This window comes from Chelmon rostratus, chromosome 4 (assembly GCF_017976325.1).
Source record: "Chelmon rostratus isolate fCheRos1 chromosome 4, fCheRos1.pri, whole genome shotgun sequence".
In the NCBI taxonomy this organism is placed as follows: domain Eukaryota; kingdom Metazoa; phylum Chordata; class Actinopteri; order Chaetodontiformes; family Chaetodontidae; genus Chelmon; species Chelmon rostratus.
In genome coordinates, this window is record NC_055661.1 from 27,753,382 (window position 1) to 27,763,314 (window position 9,933).

Genomic DNA, 9,933 nt, shown 5'->3' on the forward strand with positions numbered 1-9,933 from the left:
GAACTCTCACTTAATGGCATGAACATCTAAATATTATTTACCGTGCTGTCTAGCTTTATGATTTTCCAAGAGTTAAAATAACCAACAAAAGAAATAAAGAAATGGAGTGGTAGTGAAGTGGTAGATACCGTCCAACTATTACTTGCTAATCTGTATGTTTACACACCAAAGAGACTCAACACTATGTGGGATCATCACAATAGAACAAACAAATAAATAAAACAGCTTGACACTGCTTTTAACAAGAAGGTCAGACCTGGATCTGGGTTTCAGTTTTATTGGAAACTAAAGACAGGTGACAGTTACAGGCAGCAGAAATATTTGGTCTAGTTTTAAACCCCTATGCAAACATTAACTCACGAAATAGTGAATGAATCTATACAGTATGAAAAGAGGAATGAATATTTACTGCGAGAATTCATTTCTGTAAATCTGACTTAAGGATTCTTTACCTTAAAACAGAATACAAATCAAAGTATGGACAGTAATCTTTATTACAAACTGTTTTATTGGGAGCATTTTACCAATTTAAAATTTGTGTACAATGTTGTATTCCAACTCTGTCGCTTCAGTTTGAACACAGAGTTCTGCTGAAGTCTTCAGACACAGCACCCCATTAAGTCTTAGTCCAGTTTTTCAAGATGTCCCCTGCTGCATCCAGAGTGCTGTCTTGCTGTTAAGAGAAAGACAACTGAGGGTTATGAAAATGTTGTGAAAAGTGCAGCTTGGCAAACAGTAATCGTTTCATCATTTTGGACGTGCTGTGTGTTTGGTTTCATGACGTTTTGTATTTACCTTAATGAAGCAAAGGCGAATATATTTCTCAAACTGCTTCTTGGACTCATCTCCAACAAACGCTGTGACTGGAATGGCTGCCAGTTTCTATATACGTTATATTATTATTATCATCATTAAGAACAGCATTAAAAATGAAAACAATGGCTGCAACGGGAGTGCAACTCCGCTAGAATTAAGAAGTGCTGTATATTGTTGGGAACAAAATCAAATGATCTCAATGATTTTACCTTTTCTTTAATCATCCACTTCACAAACTTGTAGTCATACGCTTCATCCTCATCGACCATATGTGACAGGTCCTGATCTACAGTGAACACCGAGCACAGATCAATATTCAGTAGCAGGGCTGTGGTCCAATAGCCAGACCCACTTCTGATCCAAATTCAACTGTATCAAAGTTTCACCTCTCTCTTCTTTATTAGCATAACGCAATGTAAGGAACATCTCCTGTAGTAATTTATATAGATAGTTATCCCAGTACAAAGATGTGTCCAGTAGTAAAAGGAGGGAAGTTTTACCTTGCACCTGTCGAGGGGAATTGCTGTGTATCTGGACATTAAAGAGTGTCATCCAGACCTGTTCTATATGGAAAGCGTACTGAGACAACTTTTGTTGTCATGTGGGCCTATTTAAATTAAACTGAACTGAAAATTCAGCAGTAATCTCTTTGAAATTTGCATCTTAGTTCTGAATAAATCTCTGAGTTTTGCTTCTCTGAATATTAAAGGATAACTTTCGTTTTTTACAACCTGGACTTTATTTGTAGCATTAAATACGACCATTTACTCACCCAGACAACTTTGGTGGCATTTGGAGTCGTTTTGAAGAAATTAGCCCCAGAGGAGCGGCGCGTATATCCGTATAATGCGAGTACTCGGGGCATCCATGCGCAGCCTCTATATAACACATAATCTGCGGTGAAACTCGTTCATATTCCAATATTTTGTTATGATATGCTGGTGCTATTCCCCTCTGAGCCTAGTTTAGCTGTAGTTTGGCACAGCTATGGTTCGTTATTGCGTATTCGTAGCCGACCGCCGCAGAGTCAGCCGTGTTGTGGCTGGCTGCTTCGGAAATGACATCATCCACGTCAGAGGTAGTTGTCTTGAGACACAAGATATTGATAACATGCCACCACGGGCTCAGAGGGGAATAGCACCAGCATATCATAACAAAATATTGGAATATGAACGAGTTTCGCCGCAGATTATGCGTTATATAGAGGCTGCGCATGGATGCCCCGAGTACTCACATTATACGGATATACGCGCCGCTCCTCTGGGGCTAATTTCTTCAAAACGACTCCAAATGCCACCAAAGTTGTCTGGGTGAGTAAATGGTCGTATTAGATGCTACAAATAAAGTCCAGATTGTAAAAAACGAAAGTTATCCTTTAAGTTATACATTAAAATTGTTTTATTTGAAACCTGTTTTACAAAATACTTTTTTCTAGATCTGTGTAGTTCAGTCGTAATCCCCCTGGAATAACTTGGGTTTTAAGTTTTATAAATGTCTTACATTGAGTTCCACTCATTATTGAAACTGTTTTTACTTAAAATTGTTGTCAGACTGACTGACAGACTGTTGTCACAGAGTGCAATGAAAGTACAAATACTTTTACTCATTTGGATTCAAGGCTAAAATCTTTCTTTCTCTAACTGCAGATGGACTTCTGTAGTGTTTTAAATATCTGGAGTCTCTCATCACAATAAGTTATTTCTTCCCTCTGTGACTTCAGGCTTCTTTACACTTAAATTCTTAGATTAACAGTTCATGTCATTTCTGCGAAGCACATAACATCAACATGAGAAGTGAAAATCGTTAACGAAAAACTAAATTACAGAAAAAATGAGGTACCAAGCTGTATTTATCCACACTACGTGCGAGCAGAGCCTGAATGTGCGAGTGATGTCACATTAAATGTTCAGTAACTCACTGAGAGATGTGACGTCCACCAGCATGAAGTAGCCTCCCTCCGGGATGACGGGAGTCATGCCGGCCTCTTTCACGATGGCAGCCATGCGGTCCCTCTTGCCCTCCAGCTCTTCTGCCAGTGAGGAGAAGTAGCACTCCGGCTGACCCATCAGCTCAAAGTTCAGGAGCAAACCTTGTGCCACGGCCTCCTGAAGAAGCAGCCAGAAGATTCACATTAAAAACAGAATGAAAACATTCTTTGTGATGGAAGAACAGTTGTGAACGCTGTGCAGACTTGCCTGTAAAGGTGTTGGACAGGTGTACAGAGTGTTTTGCATGACGGTCTGAAGATGCTTTATCAAGTGCTCAGGTCCTACCGACCAACCAAGCTAGGAGACAGACATTTCAGGTGCATGATGTGCAAGAGCTGATTGCTGAATATCAGATAATTGTGTTGCAAATCCACAGATCTCTCACCTTCCATCCAGTAACACTAAATGTTTTCCCTGCACTGCTGATCGTGACGGTTCTATCCCACATTCCAGGCAGAGTGGCTGCAAAGAAAGAAAACAATATGAAATCCTCATGAAGCTGAAATTTCCTTTAGAAAATGGTTAAAACAATGCTTATCTTTTCAAGGCCAGTAACATTTTTCAAAATTTAATATTGAGAACATGATTTCAAGCCAAAAATATGTTTTCTTCATAACTGTGTGTACTGGTGTGTACAAAGTAAATAATATTAAACAGTAATATTTGTAACAGTGAAATTATAATGAAACACATGAGATCAGAAAACTGGTTCGCAGAGGGAAGGTTCATGCATGTGTTGAGTCAATAAATGGAAGAAGAAGAAGCAACGATGAGACAGCAGTTAATGGTAAAAATACTTCTCTGGAACAAACTGTGATTTCTTAGTGTCCAGATCGTGACTGAGCCGACCTAGTTAGCATGTGACCGATGTGCTTGCCAACCACAGTAAGCCATGCAAGTAGTTACAGCCAGAAGTTACAGTAGTTACTGTTTCACGAGGACATGTGGTGTGTCTCTCTGGTGTGACTGGACCCTAAAGAGAGCGCTGCTGCATGTTTCAGAGTTTTCAATGCCTGAAGCTGTGTGTGAAGACTGGAGCAGCTTCTATCATGCAGGAGATGGTGACTAACTCTTATGTACTATACTATACAAGTACCGATTTTGATATGTTGGTGTCCCCTGTAGATGAGCCACTCATAAACCTCATCACTGAAGCACAGCGTGTCATGTTTAATACAGAGGTCAGCGATCATCTGCAGCTCATCTCTGGTGAAAACCTGCAGGAAGACGACAGGAACTACTGAAAGCACTTGTTTTTTCTGTCAAGTCAGCAAGTGTTCACATTTCTCAGACATGATGAGTGTTGGCTGATGCATACTCACCTTCCCAATAGGATTGTTGGGGGTGTTGATGAGGATGGCCTTTGTCTTTGAGTTGAATTTACTGGAAAGCTCATCTGGGTCAAGAAACCAGTCTGCACTTGTGATTGTCTTCTTTCCAGGCTTCTAAAACATTGCACAAGACATTTTGTGTCACGGCTCCAAAAATCTAACAAAATCCAAAACTTGCAGAAGGAAAAAGGAAATAATGTAGATGTGGAACATGCACGGCAAAAAATAGTAAACTTTAGGTAAAACTCACAAGGCGTAACGGTATCAACACAGGCTTGGCACCTGCCATTCGCACCATAGGCACATAGCAATCAAAGAAAGGTTCGATTATGATGACCTGGGGAAAGAAACAGTACACAATAAATACACTGTAAATACTGAGAGCATGTTTATGAATGTAACCATGATTGTCTATAGATATAAAACCCTCTGTATTACAGAAATGTCCTTACTTCATCTCCCTCTTCCACCAGTCCTTGTATGGTGCAGAACAAGGAACCATAACCTCCAACTGTGACCAGGATTTCCTTGAAGGGGTCGATCTGGCGTCCACAGACCTTCCCATAAACCTGAGAAAGGGCCTTCACCAAAGATGGATGACCCTTTCAAAGTGACACAAGACATGAGTTATAAAGGTCAGTGAATTTCTGGAGGGCTGCACGGTGGCTCGGTGGTTAGCAGCGTTGCCTCATAGCTAGAAGATCCCCGGTTCTATCCCGCCTGGGATCTTTCTGTGTGGAGTTTGCATGTTCTCCCTGTGCAGTGTGGGTTTTCACCGGGTTCTCTGGCTTCCTCCCACAGTCCAAAAACATGCTGAGGTTAATTGATGACTCTAAATTGCCCGTAGGTGTGAATGAGTGGTGTGCTTGGTTGTCTGTCTCTATATGTGTAGCCCTGTGGTAGGCTGGTGACCTGCCTAGGGTGTCCCCCGCCTTCGCCCGAGAGACGGCTGGGATAGGCTCCAGCCCCCCCGTGACCCTGCAAAGGATTCAGCGGTGTATAGATAATGGATGGATGGATGAATTTCTGGAAAAATTCCAGAAAGTTTCCAGATTTTTTCAAGAGAGACAGCTTGGGAAGTTTGTGAATTTGCACAATTTCAAGATCAAAATTGTACCTTTTAATAGTGAACTTATATGGGAACAATACCTTAAAAAAAGCAATAGGCCCAAGAATATATTGTAGATTTGTATGTGTTTTTTATGAGTTAAACAGCAGACAACAGCACAAATCAAAACTAGTTTATAACTTCTGCTGCTTTTTGCTCGATAGCTGTTGCCACGTGGGTTTTAGCTTGATTGAAAATGCTAATTAGGGAGTTTTAATTACTGTTTCCAGTCATTCTTGTTAAATGATTCAGCTAATTTAATTAAAGTTTGACTCCACTAAATTGTTGATTTTTTCATTTCTATTAGAACAGCTCAGTAATGTCTGCTTGTAATGTGGTGAAAGGTTTGCTTTTACCTGCATATGTTACGGTAAACACAGGATGAGCAAATAACCCTGATATTTCTGTTATTCCTGTTATTTCCCATTAATTCCTGTTACATAGTTAGTCTGTAAACCAGGCATCTCAAACCGGTTCCATAAAGGGCAGCGTGGCTGCAGGTTTTCATTCCAACCCAGGAGGCCAACCAATCAACATCAAGGGATCACTTAGTTATCAGCTGAAGACTGAGATCAGCTGATTAATTGATTCCAGCCTGGTGTGTTCCTCCTTGGTTGGAATGAAAACTTGCAGCCACGCGGCTCTTTATGGAACCGGTTTGAGATGCCTGCTGTAAACAGTTCACCTCAGTAACACACAAGGTGACACGAGACTGTGCTGTACAAAGAGTTAACAAAACTCTTTTAGAGGAAAAATAGAAACAAATTCTGTCTCCAGCCCCTCAGCAACACTCCTCCTTTTCAAATGAGGAATGTTAAATAACAAACTTTTGTATTTGTGGACCGTGAGTGAGTGGCACTACAGTTAACCAGTCTTACAAAGCCTCTGGTGTACTGGTTCATCTTGTCCACTGATGCAGCCTCTGCTAGCGCCTGCTTGACGTAAGACGGTGGCGGGATGTCTGGATAGCCTTGGCCCAGGTTGACGACGGATGGGTCTGCTGCCAGTGACGTAAACGCCACCCTGAATGACGATGAAATTAACAATTACTGGTGAGACCAGAGATTTAGTAAAACAGCCACAGAATAACTTCCAAACTACCGTAAACTCTCACCTAAATGGTTTGATACAAGCTCTGACTGACGGTTGTTTCTTCTACGACAATATGTGCGTTTCCTTTGCATGTTGTTAAAACATTATAACTAAAGATAAATGTTGGAAACTAAAGGATTGTAATACAAATACATCAATCAATTCATATACAGTTCTGCTCTCTTTAAAGTTCCCCACTTCCACATGAATTTTGGAATCAGGGTCGTATCGGACATGAATTTGAAATGAAATAAAATGCTTCACACCTTCCTCACGAGACTTACTTTCCTCTGGTCTAACATCAGAAATCTGTCCAGCTTTCATGTGACAGTGTAAACCAGGAACCTGATCTGAGGTCTGTGAACAGAACTCCTCTCCTGCTGTGCCACACAAAGAGATGAATGTTCTGTTCTTTCACTCACCAGACATTCTTGTCCAGTCCCTCAATCCGTTTTGCGTGAGTGTGCCGTGACGTCATTATATGCTGCGACACAAAACCAAGACACATTACACGGAAATTAATGGTTCACTAAGCATCCTTCTTGTCCAACATCCTGCGGACCAGACGTAAAACACTCACTAAACTCTCACTGACAGAGCTGTTCATTAACTCACCAGGACTGTGCTCAGTGTTTCTGTAGCTGCTGTGGCTACATCAGTGAATTAAATAAAATGAACTACAAGACAACTTCTTTGTAACCTACAACATATTAAATAAGGTAGCTACATTCAAAGACGGTGCGGTGGACTCACCTGTGAAGTACAAAACCTTCGCGTGCAGTTTATGCTAGCTGCGTGACATGCGAACTTGGAGCAGTTCAGGACTTGTCGTGCTAAGTTCATGCTGCACAAAAACAGAGAGGTGAAAAATACAGTTCAAAAAGTGTTTTCCTCATCATGCTGTCCTGCCCTCTCCAGTCATTCCTGCCTGTGGCCATCAAACTTTTCAGCTCCTCCCTCACAGGATCAGACGCTCTGAGTGTGACGCTCTGAGGCTGGCCCTTGGACTTACTGCACCCCTGTCAGCAGCTATAAGCCCATCATTTATTTATAATTTGTATTTTCAGCTGTGCAGTACCGATTCAACACTACATTAATTTTGTGCAATTATTCCACTGTGCAACACTCTGGTATGCTCTGGCATTAACACTGCATTTATTCTGTACATTCCAGTTATTATTTATATCAAATATTATTTACACTGTAATCACATAGCATAATGCACAGTTTTTACATACTTTTCTTACTTCCAATTTGTATATGCTGATATAAATTTAATCTTAGAATGTCAATTAATTGATTAGTAAAACAACAAAAATGTAACCAACAGAAAAATGATCATTAATCATTTATGAAGGTAAAATGTCAAACATTAACTAATTGCAGCTTTTCAAATATGAGTACTTGCTCTGTTTCTCTGTTTTATAATCATTGTACATTGAGTTTGCTGAGTTTTGTAGTTTTTTTTAACCCAAATATTTGATGAAAATAACTTTAAATGTAATTACAGTAACATAAGGTCCATAGGAGACAAAATAAGAAATTTAGTGCCAAAGAATTAAAGTATTACACCAATAAACATTAGGTATAAGAATAACACATGAGCTCTTTGCACTCAGCAGAAATAAGTTAATACAGAAGTAATTTCATTCGATATTCATATTATGTGGTCTTTGCTGTTTTATTTTTTAGAGTTTGCCTAATTAGTTGGAAAACAGCTGATTACCATTAAAAAAATGAGCAAACTTGGGTGAGTTCTGCAGTGCTGGGTCGGACATAAACCATGTGAAGAGGTCACCTTGGTCTGCAGGAGACAGTGAGGGGCTCCCCCCAGTGTGTTTTTATTTATGTAACGCTGCACAACAACAGACGCTAGGTGGCGCCAAATGGCCGCACATGAGTCCAATGCAGGACCCTAAAAAACCTCAGCTCGACACCGGGGCAACCTCGACAATAACATTATCGTTACCTGCGACTGGTAAACTGAAAACACTTTAATTTTTCACCACATTGTTTTCCCTCTTCATGTTTGCTCCACTAAACCACAGGAAACACTCATGCTGTTCGTAAACCATTTGCTACCGTTAGCTAATGTTCCAATACACACTGCCTGGCTAACGCTAGCATTTTCTAGCTAGCTTTAGCCAACGGCAGCAACATCAGTTATGGCTGCTAAACGAGCTGGTTGTTCGGGTAGCTTTCGCTTTCATAAATCACAGCGGTGACAGCCACTGCCGTCAGTTCTTCTTTAAGAAACACGTACCATGTACTGATAGAAGTTAAGCCACCTGCCGGTCAGCAACCACAACTTACTTGTAGTCACCCGGCGCTGCTCTGGCAGGGCTCCGGCGGAGGGCAGCGGTCAGGAGGCGGAGGCGCCGTCAAGGGCTGGAGAAAGTGCTGCTGCATTTGCTGTTGTCGGAAATTGGCAACGCGTACACGTAGACACGGACAAAGGACAAATAAAGCTTAATTTTTTTCGATGCTAAAGTATTAAATCCCCACTGTGAGCGTTCAGGCCGTCGGGAGAAATAGCGCAGGGTTGCATTTGGTCTTTCTGAGATTAGTCTTTGGCATTTGCTTGCGTTATTGTGTTTATTTTCTCTTCAACATTTGCTTAACATTTGTTCATGATGTTCAGAACCAGAATGAATGTTATTACTTCTTCTGACTTTCTACATGATAACCGTGAAGGCAGCATTGTGCCGGCTTGGATGGGTCGTCTGTGACGTGTTCGCTTACCTTCGACAAAAATCTGGTTTTGCAAATAATGAAATAGATAAAGCATCTTTCTAATTACTTATTTTTGAACAAGACCAGCTGCAGACCATTTTATTCTAGCTATTTCTGTAGTCTCACTGATTCGGTTTAATGTCAAACCCAAATGGTCCCACCCCCATCGAGCATCCATCCAACCAAACGGCCCTGAATGCATTGTTGACATGACGGCACGGTGAGGTGAGACACGTGTGCTGAATCGTGTGCATCATTCTGAAAACAGGCAGTGTTCTGCAGCCACCAGGGTCGTGTTCTGCAAATGAAATGACAGCATGTTTAACAGAGCATGTCTTCAGGTCATACTTGGAGAGTATCTCCCATGTCTGCATTTATGGAATGAATGGACCTGTGCACAGGCACATTGTTGCACCACAGGCCTGTTGATAACAACAGGCTACTGACACCGACGCACATTTACACACATCTTAATGTTATTCCAGTAAACATAAAGTTAGTCAACTCAATATTCTATTTGATATTTCAGGAAGCAGACACAGAAAAGAGGTAGTGTGTGCATTTTTCTTTCAGCAGAAGGTGGCATAATCTAATCTAATAAATAATCTCATACACTTTTGGAGAGCAGGGAAGGGTCTTTTTTTCAACTTAAATTTACATTTATTTCAGCCTTTCTTTGCAAAATAGTTAATAGTTACATAAATACTTATAATAAAATCTATGTATGTGCCATGGTTCACACAGGTGTTGTATGTCAGATGCAGAGGATAACAGTTCTGTCTCTGGATCAGGGTTTTATTAACGTTAGACTGGTGGTGCACATTAGATGTTCCACTTAGATATTGAAGTTTAAACTGGGGCACAT

At 40.8% G+C, this 9,933-nt stretch overlaps 1 protein-coding gene across 2 annotated transcripts; it reads right to left on the reverse strand.

The window, feature by feature from the left end:
• Positions 1 to 230: 230 nt before the first annotated feature.
• Positions 231 to 8,709, reverse strand: LOC121605152 (kynurenine--oxoglutarate transaminase 3-like). 2 transcript variants are annotated; one of them, XM_041934947.1, is made up of 14 exons: positions 8,599 to 8,709; positions 7,089 to 7,179; positions 6,758 to 6,819; positions 6,122 to 6,266; positions 4,588 to 4,737; positions 4,386 to 4,472; positions 4,127 to 4,249; positions 3,901 to 4,021; positions 3,190 to 3,266; positions 3,012 to 3,101; positions 2,735 to 2,921; positions 1,026 to 1,102; positions 796 to 882; positions 231 to 673 (listed from the first exon to the last, which is right to left on the reverse strand). In XM_041934947.1, the coding sequence occupies exons 2-14, from the start codon at positions 7,176 to 7,178 to the stop codon at positions 617 to 619; spliced, it is 1,353 nt and encodes a 450-aa protein (XP_041790881.1). In that variant the 5' UTR covers position 7,179; positions 8,599 to 8,709; the 3' UTR covers positions 231 to 616. The 2 variants fall into 2 exon arrangements, with proteins under 2 accessions (XP_041790881.1, XP_041790882.1); XM_041934948.1 differs by having other exon boundaries at positions 8,649 to 8,683.
• Between the last annotated feature and the right edge of the window lie 1,224 nt (positions 8,710 to 9,933).

Coding starts and splice junctions, on each gene's coding strand:
- LOC121605152 (XM_041934947.1), bottom strand. CDS start 7,178: ATGAACTTAGCACGACAAGTCCTGAACTGCTCCAAGTTCGCATGTCAC. Junction 4,250..4,385: donor TGTTGATACCGTTACGCCTT/GTGAGTTTTACC, acceptor GCAATGTTTTAG/AAGCCTGGAAAGAAGACAAT. Junction 4,022..4,126: donor CCAACAATCCTATTGGGAAG/GTGAGTATGCAT, acceptor GTCTTCCTGCAG/GTTTTCACCAGAGATGAGCT.